Here is a 24,683-nt window from a genome sequence, read left to right on the forward strand (position 1 = left end):
CTGGCAAGGCTCCCCAGCATGGCTGGAGCTGCTGGCACACCTTGGCCCAAGGTGGACAGCTGCCCCTCAAGGCCCCAGCGATCAGGGGATGGCTCCGGGCAGGGTCCCTGGCCAGGAGTGGGTCACAGAGCACGTCTGCCTTTCAAGGGCATTCTCGTCCCCCACTCTTTCTCCTCTCCACCTTGCTTTGCCTCTGCCCAGTGCTCCTGGGGCTGCTCTTGGCCAGGCAGCCTCAGCTGGAGACAGCACTGGCTTCAGCCCGAGCAGGCTCCCCAGGGCAAGCCCCAGCAATGAAGAGGCCAAGTAAAGCACTGGACAGCAGCAGAACCCTCAGCAGAATTATTTAGACAACTACTGACTCGCCACAAGTCCACAGCAGCCTTACTGGGAATGTTTCCTGCCTACAAGAGACTTTGGAAAGAAGCTGTTTAAGGGAAAGACGAATGAAACACTCACTATTTTCAGTTCCGGTGATAGCAGCATCCAACACACCACAAAATTATGAGAAGCACCAAACAAATCAGGCCTGGTGTTAATACTAGGAAACAACGTGCTCCCTGACAGACGTCTCTTCTGCTGCCTGTTTCTTCATTGGGAACACGTGTTGTGTTGCCAGCTGCATCTGCGGGAGCAACGGGGATCGTGAGCCTGAGCTGCGCACTGCTGCTGAGCTGGCAGCGCCTTGGCTACGGCCAGGACGCTCTCTGTTTCCCCCAGTGCTGCGCCCTGCAGGCACCTTGCCGCCCCTTGGCACAGGCTGTGGCACCCAACAAAGCCCACAAGGCCGGGAGGAGAGCCTGCAGGGAGCACAGCTGCTTGGGCAGTCGCTCCTTCGAGGGACACGAGCCAAAGCCATCCCTGCAGCGGCTGCTGCCAGCCCCGACCCTCCCTGCCCTGCTGGGACAGCTCCCACAGCCCAAGGGAACAGAGTCAGGCCCTCGCAGGACACAGGGCTGACCCTGCCCAGTGTGGGAACCAGCGACTGCTCTGGCCCTGGGCTCGCCCTAGGGATCCTGCTCAGGGCTGCTCCTGTGCCTTGGGCCTCTGGGCACTCAGGGCAGCTCGAGGAGGCAGCTGCAGCAGGAGGGACGTTGGTGCACAAGTCTCGTTTCCCACGGGCTGCGGAATGTGCTCCAGAGGCCTCAAAGCCAAGGCATCTCCAGCTTTGGCTGCTTCCAGATGTGCATGGGCAGGCCCTGGGGGAAGAGCTGCTGCCACACAGCCCCACCAAGGGCTAAGCCCAGCTGAGCCCAGCAAAGCAATTACCTCTTGAGCCCATGCCTGGCATTGCCTCCCTTCCTTTGAGAAATGCTGCCTTCCACAGAGCCTCTCTGTCCATCCCTTGAGAAAGGAAGAGGCACAGCTGGATCAGATGGACAATTGCCTATCGGGGAGGTTACCACTTCAGGAGGCAATACTTGTCAATGACATGGATAAAGATCAGGGAAACGACCAGGCTCCTGGGGCTGGGCTGGAGCTCTCTCTTCTCCAAGCAGCCACCCCTCCTGATATTCCCAGAGACCGGGAAATTGCAGGGGATCTCAGGGTCTGCAGGGCCCATGTTGCAGTTTGGACACCCTGTCAGCTGGTGCCAAATGCCTTCCTTCAGAGGCTGGGGAGAAGCTGCAGCCACGCCAGGCTGGGAAACAGCCCTGCAGGGCGTGTAAGCAGCAGTAGGACTGCAAGATTGCAATGGATCACTTCCTGCTGTGCTGGGCACAGAGTGTCCAGATGTGCAGGAAAAGGCCCTGGCTGCTGAGTCTGAGGAGAAGGCTGAGGGAAATAGACCCACCTTGTCCTCCCTGCAGCATTTCCTTCAGCAATTTCCTCATGATTTTCAATGGCTCCTGGGTTTTCTTGTGTCCTGCAGCTTTGTTCATTCCTGTTGGAGGACCTTAGGGCAAAGCAGTTCCATGTCACAGGAATGGATCACACCAAAGCAGTGCGCAGCCCGTGGGCTCAGCAGGGACACACTACTCACCCCTGCGACGGGAGCCAGGTTTGTGCACAGCATCCAGCCCAGGAGCTTGAAGAGTCCTCCCTGCAGACACACGTGTAACTCAACAGCCAGAGAAGCTTCTGTCAGCTCTGCTGATGTGCATGGGCAGCACTGAGCCACAGGAGCAGTGAGGGGATCCCGCAGGGCAAGGGCACACACGTGCAGGGCTCTGTCCTGGCACCTGCAGCGATGCCCCACTGGCCAACTTTGGGCTCTGAGCTGGCAGCTCTCCCAGGGGGAAAGGCCTTGACGTACCCTCACCATCTCCCAGAGGCTCAGTCCTGGACGTGGCTTGGGCAGCTGGATCACCTTCACCAACAGGCTCAGCTGCAAAGAAAGGCAGGACAGAACAGCTCCCATGACACTGGTCAAGATTCATCATCAGGCTGGAGTGGCAGCGAGTGCAACTCAGCAATGGGATCCCTCCTTGGCACTCCCTCACCTCTGCCTTCCACTCAGGAGCTCAGGCAGAGGCACCACGTGCCTGCAGTGGCCCCACACTGGGATGGAAGGAGCCCCTTGCAGGGCAGGCAGGGCACAAAGGACTCCTGGGAGCTGCCAGCAGCTCTGAACTCAGCCCCAGCCAGAGCCAGGGCTTGGCAGCAGCAGCAGGAACACCTCAGGCTCCCTGGGGCCATCAAAGGAGCCGCGCAAGGCACAGAGCCCCGGGGCACATCCCTGGGCCCAGAACCTTCCCTCTCTGCTCTCCTCTGTGCCTGCACAGAGCACATGGAAGGAGCAACTGGCATTTGACACGGGAAGAAGACTGACAGCTAAATCCTCCTTCCTTCCACTGACAGCAGTCCTGGGGGATCACTCAGGGCTCGAGAAGGGAACAGAGCAAGATTTTCAGAAGCCTTCAACCTTGGGATCATCTTAATGGAAATGTCACATGAGTTAGCTCTTGATACATTGACACTGATTACTCTGTCAGGAAAGGGACATTGAGAACTTGCCTCCAGCAAACTCCAAGAACATCCAGTCGTCTTGTAACAGCATTTCCAAATTATCCAAGTTGCCATCCCAACCTAGAAGAGAGCGGAGATCAGTGCCATTTGCATGGTGTGCTTGGATCCCTTTCTGCCTTAGGGCACTGGGCACTGCAAAGGGGTTGGGTAAGGCTGGGGGAGCCAGAGGTCAATGGACATGGCCAAAGCTGCAGAGGGGCTGGAGGATGCCTTGGCTAGCTGCTGGCTCCTGTCCACCCTCTTTGCAAGCCCTGTGCAACATCTATGGAGAGGAAACTGGACCAGCCCAGGGACCCTGGGAGCTCTCTTACTCCCACCATGGAAAGCCCCTCTAAGGCCATGGGGAGAAGCATTCCCAATACTGTACAGGGGCAAGAGGCCTCTGTCCCAGGAAAGGGGGAGCTAGGGCACTGGCTCACCTGCTCTCCACGCTCCCACCAGAGCAGCCTGGGCAGCCCTGGCATGCAGGGCCACTGCCAGGAGGAGCAGGAGGACAAGGCGCAGAGCAAGGGCCATGGTGCCTTGCCCTCAGCCAGTCCCACAGCTCTTGCTGCCACCACTGTCCTGACACCGCTGTATCAATGTCAGCACCGCTGCTGCCGCTGCTGCTGCAACAGTTGTGGTCAAGGACTGACTGGTCGGTCCTTGTGGTGCTGTGCAACCACAGGGCTCTGTTACCTCTGTGACCTCATGGCCCTGCTGTGACCTCAGAGCCCTGCTGTGACCTCATGGCCTTACTTGTAGCCCCAAAGTGCAACCCCATCTGTACTAATGAACTGCCTTGATTGTAAATCTTTTGCTTCATCAAAGGGCCATTGCTTAGCAAAGACCTTTGTTTTGCCTGCTGACATTGCTTGTCAGGCTGTGTCCCTGGAGATGCTCCTGATGGCTTCCCTCTTTTCCTGGATATCGCCTTTGAGGAGCTCCATGCCCAGATATTCTGTTGTAACACAAAGAATCACAGAATATGCTGAGTTGCAAGGGACCCACAAGGATCATCAAGTCCAACTCCTGGGCTGCACAGGACCATCCACAAGTGTCACGCCATGTGCTTGAGAGTATTGTCCAAATACATCTTCAGCTCTCTCAGCCTTGCTGCTGCCCTGGGGTGCCTGTTTCAGTGCCCAACCACCCTCTGGATAAAGAATCTTTTTCTAATATCCAACCTAAGCCTCCCCTGACACAACTTCAGGCCATTCCCTATCACTGGTGGCCACAGAAAGAGAGCAGTTCCTGCCTCTCCTCTCCCCGTCACGAGGAAGCTATAAACCCCTATGAGGTCTCCCCTCAGTCTTCCCTTCTCCTGGCAGAAGAGACGAAGTGCCCTCTGCTGCACCTCACACAGCTTCCCCTCAGCCCCTTCACCATCTTCACTGCCCTCCTTTGGACACTTTCTTATATTGTAGTGTCAGCAATTGTATTGGGATCTCAGCCTGGTTCATACAAAGTCCCATTTGTTGAACAGAAAACATCATGTTTTTCTACTGTTACAAACTTAATTTAGCCATTACAAGAACTTAGTTTCCAGGGTTACATATTTTACTTTCTTAATGTACGAGATTATCGTCGTCATCTCTGCTTAACTTCTCTTGCTAATCACTTACGCATAGGGAAAACAGTCTTGGTCTTGCAATCAGTCTCAGACCCTACCAGGGTCTATTCAGCTTATCTCTCTTAATGTCTCACATTAGCTGGTAACAAAAGACTTCTGCAGCTGCTGGACTTGGTAGCAAACATTTTGCAGTCCCACATTGTAGTGAGCAAAACTACAAACAATATTTAAGGGTTCAGTTCAGATCAGAGCAGGACAATGCCCTCCCTGGCCAACCGGCCATGCTGGGCCTGGTATTCCCCAGGACACAGAAGATCACCCCTGGCTGCCACGGCAGTGCTGACTCATATCCAACTTTCCATGCACCAGGATTCTTAGATCCCTTTGCAGAGTGCTGCTCTACAGCACCTCTTTCCCCAGCTTGTTTGTACATCCAGGGTTGCTCCATCCCAGGTGCAGAATCAGGCACTTCGCCTTGTACATCTTCATATGCTTGGTGATTGTCCAATCCTCCAATTTGTCTTAGCCCAGGCACCCCCAGCATGGGCTCCCCCAGCCCCTCGGAGCCCTGCTGCTGGTCCCAGCAGCCCCGTGCCTGGCTCCTGCCCACCCACACCATGGGCATCCACGGCTGCTCCCGGACATGGAGCTCAGGCAGTGCTGGTGCTGTGTGGGCTTTGCTGGCAGTACCACCCGGACACTGGTGTGACAGCTGCATCTCTTTATTGGAACCTAAGAGCTGGGCCAACCCCTGCCCTGGCAGAGGGAGGCCACCTTCAGCCCTTGCCAGAGAGCGGGGCTGCTACCCTCAGGGGCACAGGGTCTTGTTTGGGTGGTGGCAGCATCTACACAGGAACAAGCTGGTAATGAAGCTATGGCAGGGACAATAGGCATGGGCACAGAGATGTGAGATGACAGGTCCAGTTCTCCCAGACTGAGGTGTTTGGCTGGCCTTGTGAATGGGGAGTGATGTGCCTGTGGAGACAAGCCCTGGCAAGTGGCACAGTGAACTGTTGTCACTACGGTACCTATCATGCACTGCTTGAGCCCATCCAGGGGGCAGAGAATCCTTGGGATGCTCGGTGGATTCTGGACATGTGCTCCTGTATCACTGATAACATCTGCGGGAGCAACGTGGATCGTGAGCCCGAGCTGCGCACTGCTGCTGAGCTGGCAGCGCCTTGGCTACGGCCAGGACGCTCTCTGTTTCCCCCAGTGCTGCGCCCTGCAGGCACCTTGCCGCCCCTTGGCACAGGCTGTGGCACCCAACAAAGCCCACAAGGCCGGGAGGAGAGCCTGCGGGGAGCACAGCTGCTTGGGCAGTCGCTCCTTCGAGGGACACGAGCCAAAGCCATCCCTGCAGCGGCTGCTGCCAGCCCCGACCCTCCCTGCCCTGCTGGGACAGCTCCCACAGCCCAAGGGGACAGAGTCAGGCTCTCGCAGGACACACTGCAGCCCTGCTCTCCTCCTCTGCGTTTGCCCCAGCATTGGACACCCTCTGCAGCCCCTCCCAGGTTTCAGGGCGCATGTGCCACTGAGGGACCCCAACAGGGCTGCTGCTTCTCCAGTGCTGCTGAGCTACTCTTGCAGAGCTATTGTGTTTTCCAGCAGTTCCATGGGACTGCATCAGCTGGAGGAGGAGGGTCAGGGCAGGCTTGGGATGGAGCAGGGCTGCAGGAAGCTGAGAGCAAGCCCCTGCTCTAGAACAGAGCGAGTTCTTCCAGAAGCAAACAAAGATCATGATTTCAAGAGCTTGCGACTGCCTGCTGAGCTCTAAGTTTTCCTCTGAAGTCAAAGAGGTGAGATTCTCTGAAAAACTTGAAAATACCTCGGGAAAGGTTTTCAGTTATCTGATTGTGACTTGGTACAAATCTCCAGTGGGAAAAGAGCCTATCCAGCAGGCTGGATGGCTTAGGGTATCTTAGTTCTTCCTAGAGTAAAGATTAACAATTAAATGCAGATTTATTATTTATTACAGAACTGTAAAAATGTTCTAGGTTTTCTAGAATCGTAAAACTACTTTGAAAACTATATAACTATTGGGGGAAAATAGAAGAAATATATGGGTTTTCTTCCTACAAAAAGTATTTTGAAATCTTATAAAATAAAAAAAGTATTGGAGCTGCTGGCTGCTGGAATTCAGAAGCCCCATGCCCGGCTCAGCCAGTGCTGCTGGTGTCAGCCAGACACCAGAGCTGAAGCCCGAAGATGTTGCTGGGCTCAAGCCCTGCCCTGGCAGGAGAGGCACGCCTTCACTCTGGGTCCGTGAGCAGAGCCTTTGGTGTTGGTCTGGGTGGTCATGGCATCCGAAGAATCACCTCTGGACACACTGGTGGGCAGCACCAACAGACACGTACAGGGAGATGCATGATGACAGCTCCAATTCTCCCTGAGTGAGGTGTTACTCAGGTTGTGTTAAAGTTGCAGAGTGGCACCTGTGGAAAGGATGTGGCTGAGGCCCCCACTGCACCTGGGACACAGGGAGCCTCCTGCACAGCAGGGCCCAGAGCTGGCAAGGCTCCCCAGCACGGCTGGAGCTGCTGGCACACCTTGGCCCAGGTGGACAGCTGCCCCTCAAGGCCCCAGCGAGCAGGGGATGGCTCCGGGCAGGGTCCCTGGCCAGGAGTGGGTCACAGAGCATGTCTGCCTTTTAAGGGCAATCACATCCTCCACTCTTTCTCCTCCCCACCTTGCTTTGCCTCTGCCCAGTGCTCCTGGAGCTGCTCTTGGCCAGGCAGCCTCAGTGGGAGCGAGCACTGGCTCCAGCAGGAGAGAGCTCCCCAGGGCAAGGCCCAGCAATTAAGAGGCCAATTAAACCCTCCCGCCTGGGATGGCCACAGGCCCAGGAGAGTCCGGGGGCGGTGCCAGGGCTGTGCCCGGGGCTCCCCACGGCTCCTCCGGGAGCGGCTCTGTCGCCACGCCAGGCACGGCGCGGTGCCCGGTTCCGCCCGTCTGGACGCGGGGATGTGCACCCCGCTGCCGGCTGTGCTCGGGGGCAGCGGCGGGGGCCGTGGCCCCTGAGCTCGGGGTGGCGCTTGCCCGGCGCTCGGCACCGGCTGTGCCGTGCCCCTGCAGCAGGAGCCTGGCCGGGCGTCGCCGCCTCGGCCCTTCGCCGCCGGGCTTCACCGCTCGGCGGGTGCCCCTGGGCCGCGTCAGCCCCGGGCCGGACAGGCCCCTGAGGGACCCCGGGGCCCTGCGTGCCTCAGAACAGACTGCAGGCCCGCTGCGCGCATCAGGAGGGAGCCAAAGCACCCGCACGCTTACGGGAGTGCACAGCCCCCTCCACATGTGAGAGGAGACCCCCAAAGCCCCATCACGAGAGACCCCAGCACCCTGCACACCGCGGGAGAGATCCCAAAGCCCCTGTACACCTCACAAATGACTCCAAACTACTCTCATGACTTATGGGGGCTGCCAGGCCCTGCACACCTGAGACAAGAGCCCAAAACCCCTTCATGTGCCTCAGCTGAGACGTCAGCCCCTGCATGCCTTGAGGAAGAGCCTCAAGCACCTTGTATGCCTCAGTGGCAAATCCAGCCCCCCACACATGCCTCAGAGCGATCTCTGCCCCCCGCATGCCTTCCAGGGGTTCCCAGTCCCCTGCAGGCTTCAGGGAGATCTCAAACCTCCTGCATGACTCACACAGGATTCCAAATCCCTTGCATGACCTATGGGGGACCTCAGTGCCCTCCATACCTCAGAAGGAACCCAAAATAACCCCATGTGTCTGATAAGGGTCCCCAGCCCCCCGTGCACCATATGGGGGACTCCAAAGTCCCCACTTGCTTTACTGGGAAGCCCAGTCCAGCGATGTGGAGTGTTTTGATCTGGAAATCAAGCATGGGGTTGCAGCTAGATTGTTGTGCCTCCTGGCACTGCTCATCAGCCCCATGGCCCCTCAATTAGGTCCCATCCAAGGGTGTGTTAATTAGGGACGACCTTTGTTTTGCCTCCTGACATTGCTTGTCAGGCTCTGTCCTTGGAGATGTTCTTGGTGGCTTCCTTCATTTCCTGGGCATGTCATTGGAGGAGGTCCAGGCCCAGATGATGCCACCAAAAGAAATGTGCCTGAGCCCAGGCACCCTCAGCATGGGCTCCCCCAGCCCCTCGGGGCCCCACTGCTGGTCCCAGCAGCCCCATGCCTGGCTCCTGCCCACCCACACCATGGGCATCCACGGCTGCTCCCAGACATGGAGCTCAGGCAGTGCTGGTGCTGTGTGGGCTTTGCTGGCAGTACCACCTGGACACTGGTGTGAAAGCTGCATCTATTTATTACAACTTAAGAGCTGGTTTTTGAAGCTCTCAGTCAAGGTTTGGTTGAAAGCATCCAAATGGTTTCCATCAGGAAAGCTTCCAAAAGCTTTCCTGATGGTTTCATCTTCAGCTCTGGATGGAGGGCTGGGCTTGTAGCCTTAAAGCATCACAGAGCTCACAGGTGCAAATGAATGCTGGTCAGACTCAGAGCTCCTCATAGCTGGTGCTGCAGTTCTTCTTGCTGTAGACATCTCTGGACCAGCCACCAGCTTTCAGCTTTTCTTCAAGGAGGTGCCTGTAGAGGGAGGATGTGGCTGAGGCCCCCAGCTGTACCTGGGACACAGGGAGCCTCCTGCACAGCAGGGCCCAGAGTCTGCAAGGCTCCCCAGCATGTCTGGAGCTGCTGGCACACCTTGGCCCAGATGGACAGCTGCCCCTCAAGGCCCCAGCGAGCAGGGGATGGCTCCGGGCAGGGTCCCTAGCCAGCAGTGACCCCAGAGCACATCTGCCTTTCAAGGGCAATCACATCCTCCTCCACTCTTTCCCTTCCCCACCTTGCTTTGCCTCTGCCCAGTGCTCCTGGGGCTGCTCTTGGCCAGGCAGCCTCAGCTGGAGACAGCACTGGCTTCAGCTCAAGCAGGCTCCCCAGGGCAAGGCCCAGCAATGAAGAGGCCAAATAAAGCACGGGACAGCAGCAGAACTCTCCAGAGTGTTACTTGGAGAAGCGTATACTCGCCATAACTCCACAGCAACCCCACTGGGAATGCTTCCTCTCTACAATAGACTTTTGAAAGAAGCTGTTTCAGGGAAAGGTGAAACACTCACTGTTTTCTCTTCCAGTGATACCAGAGTCCAACAAAGCAGAACACGAAGACAAGCTCCAGAGCAAGCAGGCCTGCTATTACTGAAATCAAACAACGTGTTCCCCTACAGTAACCTCTTCTGATGACCTTTTGAGGATTGGGAACACGTGTTGTGTTCCGAGCTGCATCTGCGGGAGCAACGTGGATCGTGAGCCCGAGCTGCGCACTGCTGCTGAGCTGGCAGCGCCTTGGCTACGGCCAGGACGCTCTCTGTTTCCCCCAGTGCTGCGCCCTGCAGGCACCTTGCCGCCCCTTGGCACAGGCTGTGGCACCCAACAAAGCCCACAAGGCCGGGAGGAGAGCCTGCGGGGAGCACAGCTGCTTGGGCAGTCGCTCCTTCAAGGGACACGAGCCAAAGCCATCCCTGCAGTGGCTGCTGCCAGCCCCGACCCTCCCTGCCCTGCTGGGACAGCTCCCACAGCCCAAGGGGACAGAGTCAGGTTCTCTCCAGACACAGGGCAGCCCCTGCCCACTGTTGGAACCTGCAATTGCTGTGGCCATGACCTCGCCCTAGCGATCCTGCTCAGGGCAGCTCCAGTGCCTTGGACATCTTGGCACTCAGAGCAGCTCGGGGAGGCAGCTGCAGCAGGAGGGATGTTGGTGCACAAGTCCCGTTTCCCATGGGCTGCAGAATGTGCTCCAGAGGCCTCAAAGCCAATGCATCTCCAGCTTTGGCGGCTTCCAGATGTCCAAAGGCAGGCCTTGGGGGAAGAGCTGCTGCAACACAGCGCCACCAAGGACTGAGCCCGCCTTAGCCTGGCAAAGCAATTACCTTCAGTGCTCGTGCCAGGCATCACCTCCCTTCCTGTAGCAGAGGCTGCCAATGAACCACTTCTTCCTCTGGAAAAGAACTTCTGCACAGCCCTTTGGTCCATCACTTGAGAAAGGAAGAGGGAAGGCTGAATTAGATGGAAGTAATCCCCATTTGGGTATTGGCAACTTCAGGAAGGTAATGCTTGTCACAAACAGGGATAAAGCTCAGGAAATGGTCAGGGCTTTTGGGGCTGGGCCACAGCCCTCCCTCATCCAAACATCTGAAAGTCCTGAGCAGAAACTTGGAGCACTTTCCACAGGTGAGGCTGTGGAATCCTCTAAACATGTGCAGGGCTCTGTCCTGGCACCTGCAGCGATGCCCCACTGGCCAACTTCGGGCTCTGAGCTGGCAGCTCTCCCAGGGGGAAAGGCCTTGACCTACCCTCACTACCTCTCAGAGGCTCAGTCATGGACAGGGCTTGGGAAACTTCTTCATCTACACCAACAGGCTCATCTGCAAAAAAAAGGCATGACAAAAGAGCTCCTGTGAAGCTTTTCAAGATTCCCCATCAGGCTGGAGTGGCAGTAAATGCAACTCAGCAATGGGATCCCTCCTTGGCACTCCCTCACCTCTGCCTTCCACTCAGGAGCACAGGCAGAGGCACCACGTGCCTGCAGTGGCCCCACACTGGGATGGAAGGAGCCCCTTGCAGGTCAGGCAGGGCACAAAGGACTCCTGGGAGCTGCCAGCAGCTCCAAACTCCGCCCCAGCCAGAGCCAGGGCTTGGCAGCAGCAGCAGGAACCCCTCAGGCTCCCTGGGGCCATCAAAGGAGCCATGCAAGGCACAGAGCCCCGGGGCACATCCCTGGGCCCAGAACCTTCCCTCTCTGCTCTCCTCTGTGCCTGCACAGAGCACGCGGAAGGAGCAACTGGCATTTGGCATGGGAAGAAGACTGACAGCTAAATGCTCCTTCCTCCCACTGACAGCGATCCTGTGGGATCACTCAGGGCTCGAGAAGGGAGCAGAGCAAGATATCCAGAATCCATCAACCCTGAGACAACCTTAAGCGAAGTGGCACATGAGTGAACTCTTGATACATGGACATGGATTATTCTCTCAATAAAAGGGACATTGAGAACTTACCTCCAGCATGCTCCAAGATCTTCAAGGCATCATCCAGCAGGGCTTCCAGATAATCCATGTCACGATCCCAATCTAGAAAGGAGCACAGATCAGAACTGTTTCCATGGTGTACTGGGATCCCCTTCTGCCTTAGGGCACTGGGCACTGCAAGGGGGTTGGGGAAGGCTGTGGGAGCCAGATGTCAATGGACGTGGCCAAAGCTGCAGAGGGGCTTGGGGAGCTCTGCGATGGCTCCTGTTCTTTGTCCACCCTCTTTGCAGCCCCTCTGCAACATCCCTGGAGAGGAAACTGGTCCACCTCAGGATGCTTAGTGGTTTCTCACATCCATTGAGGAAACCCCCAGTGAAGCCCTGGTGCAAACAGCAGCTGGCAGTGCCACAATTATCCTTCCCTGCCTCTCTCCCTGCCTCCCTTCTTCCCTCCCTGCCTGCCTCTCTCTCCCTTGACAACCCCTAGAGTCCAAGGGGATGAAGTCAGGACCCACACTGGAGCCTTGCTGTCCCCTTCAGCCTTTTCCCCACCATGGGCACCCCTTGCACTCACTCCCAGGTTTCAGGATGAGTCTCCCACAGAGGGACCCCAGCAGGACTGCTCAGTAGCTGAGTCCCCTGAGCCCTCTCGGGATAATCCATCTGTGCTGTGCCTGTCTGCTCCGGGCTGTGCCTGCGCTGCCAAGCAGCAGAGATGGCAGCTCAAGCCTCAGCAGGGCTCAGGCCCAGAGGCACAGCAATTACCTCCTGTGGCTGTGCCTGGCATTGCCTCCCTTCCTTCAGCAGAGGCTGCCAATGAGCCACTGCTTCCTCCGGGAAACGCCGCCTTCAGCACAGCCTCTCCATCCACCTCTGGAGAAAGGAAGAGGGATAGCTGGATTAGAGGTAGCCATTCCCTATCAGGGAGGTGGCCTCTTCTGGAAGCAGAACTTCAGTGACAGGCAAAGAATCAAGAGAAAGCCCAGGCACTAGGAGCTGGGCTTGGGCCCTTCCTCCTCCAAACAGCCACCCTTCCTCATCTACCAGGACGCTGGAAAATTGCAGGGGATCTCATGGTCTGCAGGGACCATGTTGCGGTTTGGACACCCTGTCAGCTGATGCCAAATGCCTTCCTTCAGAGGCTGGGGAGAAGCTGCAGCCACGCCAGGCTGGGAAACAGCCCTGCAGGGCGTGTAAGCAGCAGTAGGACTGCAAGATTGCAATGGATCACTTCCTGCTGTGCTGGGCACAGAGTGTCCAGATGTGCAGGAAAAGGCCCTGGCTGCTGAGTCTGAGGAGAAGGCTGAGGGAAATAGACCCACCTTGTCCTCCCTGCAGCATTTCCTTCAGCAATTTCCTCATGATTTTCAATGGCTCCTGGGTTTTCTTGTGTCCTGCAGCTTTGTTCATTCCTGTTGGAGGACCTTAGAGCAAAGCAGTTCCATTTCACAGGAATGGATCACACCAAAGCAGTGCTCAGCCCGTGGGCTCAGCAGGGACACACTACTCACCCCTGCGACGGGAGCCAGGCTTGCGCGCAGCATCCAGCCCAGGAGCTGGAAAAGTCCTCCCTGCAGACACACCTGTAACTCAACAGCCAGAGAAGCTTCTGTCAGCTCTGCTGATGTGCATGGGCAGCACTGAGCCACAGGAGCAGTGAGGGGATCCCACAGGGCGAGGGCACACACATGCAGGGCTCTGTCCTGGGCACCTGCAGCGATGCCCCACTGGCCAACTTTGGGCTCTGAGCTGGCAGCTCTCCCAGGGGGAAAGGCCTTGACGTACCCTCACCATCTCCCAGAGGCTCAGTCCTGGACGTGACTTGGGCAGCTGGATCACCTTCACCAACAGGCTCAGCTGCAAAGAAAGGCATGACAGAACAGCTCCCATGACACTGGTCAAGATTCATCATCAGGCTGGAGTGGCAGCGAGTGCAACTCAGCAATGGGATCCCTCCTTGGCACTCCCTCACCTCTGCCTTCCACTCAGGAGCTCAGGAGCAGAGGCACCACGTGCCTGCAGTGGCCCCACACTGGGATGGAAGGAGCCCCTTGCAGGGCAGGCAGGGCACAAAGGACTCCTGGGAGCTGCCAGCCGCTCTAAACTCAGCCCCAGCCAGAGCCAGGGCTTGGCAGCAGCAGTAGGAACACCTCAGGCTCCCTGGGGCCATCAAAGGAGCCTTGCAAGGCACAGAGCCCCGGGGCACATCCCTGGGCCCAGAACCTTCCCTCTCTGCTCTTCCCTGTGCCTACACAGAGCACATGGAAGGAGCAACTGGCATTTGACTTGGGAAGAAGATTGATAGCTAAATGCTCCTTCCTCCCACTGACAGCGATCCTGAGGGATCACTCAGGGCTTGTGAATAGAAAATTGACAATAGTCTTGGGAATCGTTTTTCTGTCCCATCCCCATCCCCATCCCCATCCCATCTTTCTTTTCTTTTTCCCTTTGTTTGGTGTCTGGGATGGTTGCTACTATCGCTTTCTCCCTTTTTCCCCAGGCAATGTCGAGAAAAGTGGGAGCCAGCCTGGTATTTTCTGCGAGAATTGCATGGGGCAAGGTGCATTTGTTTTCTCTTCTGGTAGAGGATTTGGCCCCGGGAGCCACGCGCTGCGATCCCTCTGACGAGAGATATAATTGCTGCTTGGTTTTTGCCCGTTTTATTCCCCTTTTCCCTGTGGCACCATGACTAGAGCTCACTGGTTTGGTTTCCCTGCTTCTCTGCTGCTTCGCAGCCGAGAGTCAGTGCGTGCGGCGCCGGTACCCGGAACACCCTGCGTCCCACCGGGGCGCTGCCCCCTCTGCACGGTGCGGACCCAGGGAGCAGCGACCACCGGTGAGCGTCCCAGGGGAGCGATTCCCTGCTCGCTCATCGCACTTTTGCTGCTACTGCTCCGGTTTCTTTGCTTCATTGTAGCCCAACACCCTGTGCCTGCCGGGACACACCGCGGCTCCTGCCACAGCTGCGTTGTTCCTGCTATCTCTTGCTTGCTAGCCAAGGTGAGCCAGCCCTGCCGCTCCAGCTTGCTGCTCGGAGCTCCCTGCTGCGCCCCGTCCCGCCATCCAGCCCGCCCGCCATTACCGCGGGAGCGAGAGACGCGACGGGCCTCGCGCCACAGCGCCCCCTGCAGCCGCGGGATAATCATTGCACTGCCCTGCCCGGCCGGAGCCAACAGCGCCCCTGCCGGCTGCGACCGTAACTGCAGCAAGGACGAGGGCGGCTGACAGTCCAGAGCAGCCTGTTCTGCCTTTCTGGTTTGCTTGGTTTTGCTACCGTTGTTGCTGCTCGTTTGCCTTGTTATAAATACTAGTAAAGAACTGTATTCCTTTTCCCAAACCTTTGTCTGAAAGCTCCTTGATTTCAACGTTACAACAATTCAGAGGGAAGGGGGTGTCATATTCTCTGAGTGTGGTTCCCACCTTCCTTGGAGGACACCTGTGTTTCAAACCAGGACAAAGGCCAAGATTTCCATAATCCTTCAACCCTGACATGACCTTATGCAAAGTGGCACATGACTGAGACACTGACACAGATCATTCTGTCAGTAAAAAGTGACATTGGGAAGTTGCCTCAAGCAAACTCCAGGAACTTCAAATCGTCATTCACCAGGTCTTCCACCAAATCCATGTCAGGATCCCAGTCTAGAAAGGAGCACAGAGCAGAACCATTTCCACGGCGTGCTGGGATCCCCCTCTGCCTTAGGGCACTGGGCACTGCAATGGGGTTTTGGTAAGGCTGTGGGAGCCAGATGTCAATGGGCATGACCAAAGGTTCAGAAGGGCCTGGGGAGCTCTGGGATGGCTCCTGTCCACGGTCCACCTTCTTTGCAGACCCTGAGCAACATCCCTGGAGAGGAAACTGGACCAGTCCAGGTGCCCTCAGTTGTTTCTCCCACACACAGAGAAAATGCTCTCTATAGACCATGGGCAAAGTGCAGCTGGCAGTGGCACAACTATCCCTCCCTGCATCCTCTGGGACAGCTCCCACAGCCCAAGGGGATGGAGTCAGAGCCCCCCAGGACACCCTGGAGCCCTGCTGTCCCACTCTGCTTTTTCCCCACCATGGGCACCCCTTGCAGTCACTCCCAGGTTTCAGGATGAGTCTCCCACAGAGGGACCCCAGCAGGACTGCTCAGTAGCCGAGTCCCCTGAGCCCTCTCAGGATAACTCATCTGTGCTGTGCCTGTCTGCTCCGGGCTGTGCCTGCGCTGCCAAGCAGCAGAGATGGCAGCTCAGGCCTCAGCAGGGCTCAGGCCTAGAGAACGCAGAACGGTGGGAGGTTCCCTCCAAGCCCCTTCCCACTGTGGGAACCAGTGATGGCTCTGGCCCTTGGCTTGCCCCAGGGACCTGCTCAGGACTGCTCCTGTGCCTTGGGCCTCTGGGCACTCAGGGCAGCTCGGGGAGGCAGCTGCAGCAGGAGGGATGTCGGTGCACAAGTCGTGTTTCCCATGGGCTGCAAAATGCGCTCCAGAGACCTCGAAGCCAAGGCACCTCCAGCTTTGGCTGCTGCCAGATGTGCATGGGCAGGCCCTGGAGGAAGAGCTGCTGCCACACAGCCCCACCAAGGGCTGAGCCCAGCTGAGCCTGGGAAAGCAATTACCTCCTGTGCCCATGCTGGGCATCGCCTCCCTTCCTTCGGGAAATGCTGCCTTCCACAGAGCCTCTCTGTCCATCCCTTGAGAAAGGAAGAGGCACAGCTGGATCAGATGGACAATTACCCACTGGGGAGCCTGCCTCTTCAGGAGGCAGTACTTGTCAAACATATGGATAAGGGTCAGGAAAATATCCAAGTTCATAGGGCTGGGCCAGGGCTCTCTCTTCTCCTAGCAGCCACCCCTCCCGATCTTCCCGGAGACTGGGTAATTGCAGGGGATCTCAGGCTGTGCATGGCCCTTGGTGCAATTTGGACACCCTGTCAGCTGGTGCCAAATGCCTTCCTTCAGAGGCTGGGGAGAAGCTGCAGCCAGACCAGGCTGGGAAACAGCCCTGCAGGGTGTCAAAGCAGCAGCAGGGCAGCGAGGCTTCAGTGGGTTAGGGTTAGACACAGAGTGTCCAGATGTGTAGCAAAAGGCCCTGGCTGCTGAGTGTCAGGACAAGGTTGAGGGAAATGCACCCACCACGCCCTCCCTGCAGTTCCTTGACGATTTCTTTCAGGACATCATTTGACTCAAGCAATTTCCTCTCTCCTGTAGGTTTGTTCTTCCTTCTCCGAGGACCTTAACAAACATATTTCCATTTTCACAGGGGTGGATCACACCAAAGCACTGCTCAGCCTGTGGGCTAAGCAGGGACACACTACTCACCCCTGCGATCAGAGCCAGGTTTGGGCGTGGCAACCAGCCCAGGAGCTGGAAAAGTCCTCCCTGCAGACACACCTGTAACTCAACAGCCAGAGAAGCTGCTGGCACCTGGTTCTTGCCAGGTTGTCAACAATTATTCCTTGGTGGGAAATTGAGAACATACCTGCAGGAGGCTTCAGGGGCTTCAAAACTTTATGTAGCCAAGATAATGGAGAAGCCTTCACAGTAACCTCATCTAGAAAGGACAGATCAGAACCATATCCATGGTGTGCTGGGATTCCCTTCTGCCTTAGGGCACTGAGCACTGCAAGGCGGTCGGTTAATGGCATTCGAGCCAGATGTCAATGGACATGGCTGAAGCTGCAGAGGGGCCTGGGGAGTTCTGGGATGGCGTATGGCCACTGTCCAACCTCACTGCAGGCCCTGTGCAACATCCCTGGAGAGGAAACTGGAGCAGCCCAGGCCCCCTTGGGGCTCTTTCAGTCCCACAGAGGGAATTCTCACTAAAGCCCTGGGGTAAACTGCAGCTGGCAGGGGCACAACTATCCCTCCCTCCCTCCCTCCCTTTCTTTCTTGCTCCTGGGAGAGCTCCCAGAGGCCACGGGGTGGAGTCAGGGCCTCTCAGGACACTCCGGTGCCTTGCTATCATCTCCCTCTGCCGTTTCGCCACCATGGGCACCCCTTGCACTCACTCCCAGGTTTCAGGATGAGTCTCCCACAGAGGGACCCCAGCAGGACTGCTCAGTAGCCGAGTCCCCTGAGCCCTCTCAGGATAATTCATCTGTGCTGTGCCTGTCTGCTCCGGGCTGTGCCTGCGCTGCCAAGCAGCAGAGATGGCAGCTCAAGCCTCAGCAGGGCTCAGGCCCAGAGGCACAGCAATTACCTCCTGTGACTGTGCCTGGCATTGCCTCCCTTCCTTCAGCAGAGGCTGCCAATGAGCCACTGCTTCCTCCGGGAAACACCACCTTCAGCACAGCCTCTCCATCCACCTCTGGAGAAAGGAAGAGGGACAGCTGGATCAGATGGAACTGTTTCCCATTTTGGGTGGACACATCTTTAGGAAGCAATATTGTCAAAGTCAGAGGACAAGAACAGAAAAATGGCTAGATTTTTGGGGCTGAGCCAGATCACACCCTCTTCATAAAGCCTCCACTCCTGATATACCCTGAGACTGAAAAATTGGTGGGAATCTCAGGCTCTGCATGGTCCTTGGTGCAGTTTGGAGACGCTGTCCGCTGATGCCAAATGCCTTCCTGCAGAGGCTGGGGAGAAGCTGCAGGCAAGCCAGGCTAGGAAAGAGCCCTGCAGAGCATAAAACTAGCAGTGGAAAAGCAAGGCTGCAATGAATCCCTTCCCACCCTGCTGGACACAGAGTGTCCAGGTGTGCAGCAAAAGGCCCTGGCTGCTGAGTGTCAGGACAAGGCTGAGGAAAATGCACCCACCAGGACGTCTCTCCCGATCAGTCATCATCTGGTCCATACATTCAGAGGGCTTCAGAGGTTTATTTTCTCCCTTAACTTGGGTCTTTCCTCTTGGAGGACCTTAGGGCAAAGCAGTTCCATTTCACAATAGTGGATCACACCAAAGCAGTGCTCAGCCCGTGGGCTCAGCAGGGACACACTACTCACCCCTGCGACGGGAGCCAGGCTTGCGCACAGCATCCAGCCCAGGAGCTAGAAAAGTCCTCCCTGCAGACACACCTGTAACTCAACAGCCAGAGAAGCTTCTGTCAGCTCTGCTGATGTGCATGGGCAGCACTGAGCCACAGGAGCAGTGAGGGGATCCCGCAGGGTAAGGGCACACACGTGCAGGGCTCTGTCCTGGCACCTGCAGCGATGCCCCACTGGCCAACTTTGGGCTCTGAGCTGGCAGCTCTCCCAGAGGGGAAAGGCCTTGACGTACCCTCACCATCTCCCAGAGGCTTAGTCCTGAATGTGGCTTGGGCAGCTGGATCACCTTCACCAACAGGCTCAGCTGCAAAGAAAGGCAGGACAGAACAGCTCCCATGACACTGCTCAAGAGTCTCCTTTATGCCCGAGTGTCAGTTAGTTCAATTCAGCAATGGGATCCCTCCTTGGCATTCCCTCACCTCTGCCTTCCACTCAGGAGCACAGGCAGAGGCACCACGTGCCTCCAGTGGCCCCACACTGGGATGGAAGGAGCCCCTTGCAAGGCAGGCAGGGCACAAAGGACTCCTGGGAGCTACCAGCAGCTCTGAACTCCGCCCCAGCCAGAGCCCGGGCTTGGCAGCAGCAGCAGGAACACCTCAGGCTCCCTGGGGCCATCAAAGGAGCCTTGCAAGGCACAGAGCCCCGGGGCACATCCCTGGGCCCAGAACCTTCCCTCTGTGCTCTTCTCTGTGCCTGCACAGAGCACATGGAAGGAGCAACTGGCATTTGACATGGGAAGAAGACTGACAGCTAAATGCTCCTTCCTCGCACTGATAGCGATCCTGTGAAATCACTTCGGGCTCAAGAAGGGAGCACAGCAAGATTTCCAGAAGCCTTCAACGCTGTGTTGATCTCAAGGGAAAGGGCACATGAGTGATCTCTTTATACATTGACACTGATTATTCTGTCAGGAAAGGGAGGTTAAGAACTTGCCTCCAGCAAACTCCAAGAACTTCAAGTCGTCATTCACCAGGTCTTTCACAAAATCCATGAAATGATCCCAATCTAGAAGAGAGCACAGATCAGAACTGTTTCCATGGCGTGCTGAGATTCCCTTCTTTCTTAGGAAACTGGGCACTACAAGGGGGTTTCAGGAAGGCTGTGGGAGCCAGATGTCAATGGACACAGCCAAAGTTGCAGAAGGGCCTGGGGAGCTCTGGGATGGCTCCTGGCCACTCTCCACCCTTTTCACAGGCCCTGTGCAACATCCCTGGAGAGGAAACTGGACCAGCCCAGACCCCCTCGGGGCTCTCTCACTCCCACAAAGGAAACCCCCTGTAAACCCCTAGGGAAAAGCATGCCCAACATGTTCCAGGGAGAAGAGGCCTCTGTCCCAGGAAAGGGGGAGGCAGGCTGCGGGCTCACCTGCTCTCCACGCTCCCACCAGAGCAGCCTGGGCAGCCCTGGCATGCAGGGCCACTGCCAGGAGGAGCAGGAGGAAAAGGCGCAGAGCAAGGGCCATGGTGCCTTGCCCTCAGCCAGTCCCACAGCTCTTGCTGCCACCACTGTCCTGACACCGCTGTATCAATGTCAGCACCGCTGCTGCCGCTGCTGCTGCAACAGTTGTGGTCAAGGACTGACTGGTCGGTCGTTGTGGTGCTGTGCAACCACAGGGCTCTGTGACCTCTGTGACCTCAGAGCCCTGCTGTGACCTCAGAGCCCTGCTGTGACCTCAGAGCCCTGCTGTGACCTCATGGCCTTACTTGTAGCCCCAAAGTGCAACCCCATCTGTACTGATGAACTGCCTTGATTGTAAATCTTTTGCTTCATCAAAGGGCCATTGCTTAGCAAAGACCTTTGTTTTGCCTGCTGACATTTCTTGTAATGCTATGTCCCTGGAGATGCTCCTGATGGCTTCCCTCTTTTTCTGCACATAGCCTTTGAGGAGCTCCATGCCCAGATACTCCTTTGTAATACACAGAATCACAGAATGTGCTGAGCTGAAAGGTGGCCCAGGAGGATCCTCAATTCCAAGTCCTGGCCGTGTACAGGAACATTCTCAAGAGTCACACCATGTGCTTGAGAGTATTGTCCAAATGCATCTCTCTCAGCCTTGCTGCTGCCCTGGGGTGCCTGTTTCAGTGCCCAACCACCCTCTGGACAAAGAATCTTTTTCTAATATCTAACCTAAGCCTCCCCTGACATAACTTCAGGCCATTCCCTATCACTGGTGACCACAGAAAGAGAGCAGTTCCTGCCTCTCCTCTTCTTGTCAAAAGGAAGCTGTAGACCCCAATGAGGTCTCCCCTCAGTCTCCCCTTCTCCTGGCAGAAGAGACAAAGTGCTCTCCACTGCTCCTCACACAGCTTCCCCTCAGCCCCTTCACCATCTTCACTGCACTCCTTTGGACACTTTCTTATACTGTAGTGAGCAAAACTACAAACAATATTTAAGGTGAGGCTGCCCCAGTGTAGATCAGAGCAGGACAAGGCCATCCCTGGCCCAACAGGCCATGCTGGGCCTGGTATTCCCCAGGACACAGAAGATCACCCCTGGCTGCCAGGGCAGTGCTGACTCATATCCAACTTTCCATGCACCAAGATTCTCAGATCCCTTTGCACAGTGCTGCTCTACAGCACCTCTTTCCCCAGCTTGTTCATACATCCAGGGTTGCTCCATCCCAGGTGCAGAATTGGGCAATTCCCCTTGTAGAATGTGATACAATTGGTGATTGTCCAATCCTCCAGTTTTTTGAGGTCATGCCCTCAGCCCAGAAACCCTCAGCATGGGTTCCCCCAGCCCCTGGTTTATTGCTGAGATTTCCAGGTTACACCACAGAATTATTTTTTCCCCTAGTTCATTTCTTTGCTTTTGGGAGTTATCCCTAAATATATTATTGTTCAGGGAAAATGCTGCTTGTAGGAAACCAGGTGCAAGTTAGTGTTATTTTTCTCTGTGTTGTTTTCAGTTTGTGCTGATACCTGCTTTTACCTACTTATTTGAAAGAAATAAATGATATATGTTTATCATCACTGTTATGTGGCCCAAGAGTGATCTTTCTAGTCTAGGAATTTCCTTGGGAGCAGGAGGTAGCCTATCAAAGAAGGCAAGTGATTGCACCTTTCTCTGATGCACAATAACAGGACCTTGAATAGGTGGCATGTATTGTTCAGAGGTTTATTGCAAGAGTACAAATTGGGATTTTGCCTCCTTCTGTGGTTTCAGTACCTCTCTCTATCTCTTGCCAGGCATTGGAAGGGAGAAGTGGGGGTAACACTGATAACCTGCAAGTCGATCAGTGGGGTCCAGCTGCCTTGCTGATCCCCAGTCCTGCAGGACTCGTCTCATGGCGCTTCTGCAGTATGGGGATAGGGGACAGAGCAGAACAGCAAAAAAAAGACACCTCCATTAGGATTTCCTCCACTCAACCCACTTGGAACAGAGAGGAAAGGTTTCCAAGGATGTTTGTGCTGTGTTTTTCCCTGTTTGATCTACTGGAGGCTGCTGAGGGCCAGGTGATTGTTCCCACCTCTCACACTCCTTGCTCGCAGGCGCTCTGGAGGAGGGCTATGGGGATGCTGAGGGAGACCTCTCGCCCTGAATCGTGGGATGGCTGCTGGCCCTGCACACAGCTCACCCTGCAAAGTGCTCCCAGAGCAGCTGTGACCATTGGTTTACTCCTCTGTCTCCATAGTCACAGTTTTATACACAACAGCTTGCTGTCCTGCAGGCCTACTAGAAAGAAAACACTCAGCTCCATTGCTGTTTGCTTTCTTTTCCTGGTGCTTGGCTGCAGGGGCATGGGAAGGAGGGTCTACAGCCCCTTGGGCAGCTGCTCTCTGGCTATTGCCTGAGGCGATTCTTCTCTGCCAGGAGGGAGAGCCCTCTGGGACAGATGCCCACCTGGCAGTGAGCAGCACTGCTACCGCTGCTGGAACACCCACTTTGGGCCTCTCTTCCTGGCATTCTAAGCTCTCCTGCTCCTCCTGGCCTGGCTTGAGGCCAGGCTGGCTCAGTGCATGTGGCTGCTGAGGCCAAACTCCTCCTGCTCAGTTTGCAGAGCTGCGAGAATTGAGAATTGCTGCACATGGCCACTGCCTCCCCAGCAGGCTCCTGGTGTAGGCACGGCTGCAGCATGCCTCCTGAACAGCCTTCTGGTCTTGTGTTTGGGAGGTGGGATCCCACAGCAGGGCTCTGCTCTCGCATGGGAGACCCTGGCTAACTCCAGCATCTCTCCCAGGTCTCCTCCCAGAGCTTCATCCCATGGCTCAGCCCCAAGGGCCAGATAGGTATCAGGAATTTCACAGCCTACCATTGGTGACAGTCTGAATGCCCAGGAAAGCTGTACCTGCATTTCAAACTACCAGATGCTGTGTTATTTTCTTCCCACTGTGGATTTTCCATCACCCCACCCTCAGCCCCCGGCAGCCTGCCTGGAGGTTCTCACCGCACTGCTTCTGCAGTCCCACTCGTCCAGGTCCTCCTGGTTCTGTGGGCAGCCCTTTAGGCCACTGAAGCCCTGTTCTCAGGGGCAAACCCAAGTGAGAAATTATTCACGGAGTCTGTACCAAGACCTCCAACAGCAGCAGCAGCAGTTGGTTCCTAAGTGCACTCAGTGGCCACAGGCAGTTGCACGTGGCTCCAGCAGGGATGTGGAGGGGAGGCCGTGCAGGAGAGCAGCTCTTACATCCCAGCCCCTGCCCCACGGGGGCCTACAGCCCGTGGGTGTGGAGAACCAGGTCCTGGTGTGGCAGAGGCAGCAGCTGGGGCAGCAGCTGGCCAGCACAGCACATCTTGCACTCATCTACTGTAGGGATATGTTTGAAATGTTGTGTATATGTACACTCCAAAACAAAAAAAAAATTGGGAAAAGTGTAGTTTTTGGGGAAAAAATATGACCATTGCTTTTCTAGCTTATTTTTGGTACAAGATTTTTTTTTTTTTTTTTAATTTTTTTTTTTTTTTTAAATACTTTATTCGAACAATCTCTGAGTCTGGGACTTGCCTTTTCTTGGATGCCCCTGGGGCTCTGAAGACCAGCTGGGGCCCAGACTAGAGCCCCTCTTTGGAGGTGAATGGTGTGGCCTGAACAATGTTGTATTTTTCTGCCATTTGCCTTCTCCATGGGGGTTTCTCCCCCTCCGCATCTGCCTTTGCACTGTTTTCCAACCCCCCTCTCCACAAAGATGCACACTGGTGCCACTGAAACCATTGCACTCTGATCCCAGGGAAAGAGTAGGTGCTTTGAAGGATGCTGGTGCCAGGTGTGGGAGAGGGCAGGGTGGGAAGAGGGAAGGCAGAGGAGGGGAGTGAGCTCTTCCAGAGAGGGGCTGACTGTGGTCAGTAAGAAAATGAGACCGACTGACAGTTCCATTTCCTGTCTTCTTGCTGACTGAATGACTCAAATGCTTCAAACCAGGTTCTTACTTAATTTAACTGTACATTGCATAATTATGGGTAAAAATGTATGGAAGGCTAAACAGACAAATAAGAAAGGCTTAAAAAAGGAAAAAAAGGAAAAGGCTTCTTCTCCACATTGCCCTTGAATTTTCTGGAAAGGGAGCTTTGCAATCACAAGGGTTCTTGCTCCACTCTGGGAAAATCGTAATTCAGTGTACCAGGGAGATTTTCTCTTAACACATTGCTGATGTTCTCATGCTGCCATGCATTAATAGAGATGGAATAGTTTCTCACTATTTATGTTTGATGTTTGTTTGGAAACAGTAAGAGAAAAAATATGCCCACTGTGAAGATTTGGTTCATGCAGGTTGCTTATTATTTCAGCTGCAGAAGTTGAGTGAGGAATTCACAGAGGTTTTCCCAGCCAGAATCCAGTGCCAGTGCTTGTGCCATTGGGGTCTGGAATGGCCTCTCTCCTAGCACAACTCACCATGCCGAGCTGCTGTGCATGTTTGGTTTGTTTTCTGGTTTTGACTAAGAGCAGCCATCCAGAGTGCCAGGCATCCTAGACCATCATTTCACAGTGCCTAAAACAGATTTTTCATTCCTCTGAATCAACTCAAACAGTGACTGTTCAGCTGGAGGAAAGGAAGCTCAGGGGAGACCTTCTGGCTCTCCACAACTCCCTGCCAGGAGGAGGCAGCTAAGCGGGGGTGGTGCTCAGGCTCTGCTCCCAGGGAACAAGGGATAGAACAAGAGGAAATGGCCTCAAGTTTCATCAGGGGAGGTTTAGATTGGAAATTAGGGAAAATTTCTTCATGGAAAAGGCTGTAAAGTGTTGGAACATGTTTCCCAGGGCAGTGGTGGAGT

General features: G+C 55.7%; 1 protein-coding gene and 1 long non-coding RNA gene across 2 annotated transcripts; both read right to left on the bottom strand.

Annotated features, from left to right (window-relative positions):
* Positions 1–510: 510 nt before the first annotated feature.
* Positions 511–2,053, bottom strand: LOC146431914 (uncharacterized). Its single transcript, XR_014854803.1, has 4 exons — positions 1,982–2,053; positions 1,793–1,894; positions 1,267–1,341; positions 511–622 (listed from the first exon to the last, which is right to left on the bottom strand). It is a non-coding gene; the product is annotated as an uncharacterized LOC146431914 (long non-coding RNA).
* Positions 2,054–8,885: 6,832 nt separating this feature from the next.
* On the bottom strand, positions 8,886–18,789 carry LOC146431915 (uncharacterized). Its single transcript, XM_085073101.1, has 17 exons — positions 18,706–18,789; positions 18,432–18,503; positions 18,246–18,344; positions 17,687–17,794; positions 16,967–17,038; positions 16,807–16,878; positions 16,621–16,719; positions 16,104–16,178; positions 13,289–13,360; positions 13,015–13,086; positions 12,826–12,927; positions 12,269–12,376; positions 11,535–11,606; positions 10,832–10,903; positions 10,409–10,513; positions 9,599–9,764; positions 8,886–9,068 (listed from the first exon to the last, which is right to left on the bottom strand). Exons 3-17 carry the CDS (start codon positions 18,280–18,282, stop codon positions 8,978–8,980), a joined length of 1,323 nt encoding a protein of 440 aa, XP_084929227.1. The 5' UTR covers positions 18,283–18,344; positions 18,432–18,503; positions 18,706–18,789; the 3' UTR covers positions 8,886–8,977.
* Between the last annotated feature and the right edge of the window lie 5,894 nt (positions 18,790–24,683).

Source organism: Lichenostomus cassidix, chromosome 12 (genome assembly GCF_008360975.1).
Source record: "Lichenostomus cassidix isolate B80296 chromosome 12, HeHo_3.0, whole genome shotgun sequence".
NCBI lineage: Eukaryota > Metazoa > Chordata > Aves > Passeriformes > Meliphagidae > Lichenostomus > Lichenostomus cassidix.

Bases quoted from the DNA above. Each gene is read 5' to 3' on its own strand.
- LOC146431915 (XM_085073101.1), bottom strand. From the start codon at position 18,282: ATGGACCAGATGATGACTGATCGGGAGAGACGTCCTG. The intron at 17,795-18,245 runs GTGGGTGCATTT...TCCTTTCTCCAG, and splicing joins TGATCGGGAGAGACGTCCTG to AGGTGGATGGAGAGGCTGTG. The intron at 13,087-13,288 runs GTACGTCAAGGC...GTTGAGTTACAG, and splicing joins GCCTCTGGGAGATGGTGAGG to GTGTGTCTGCAGGGAGGACT.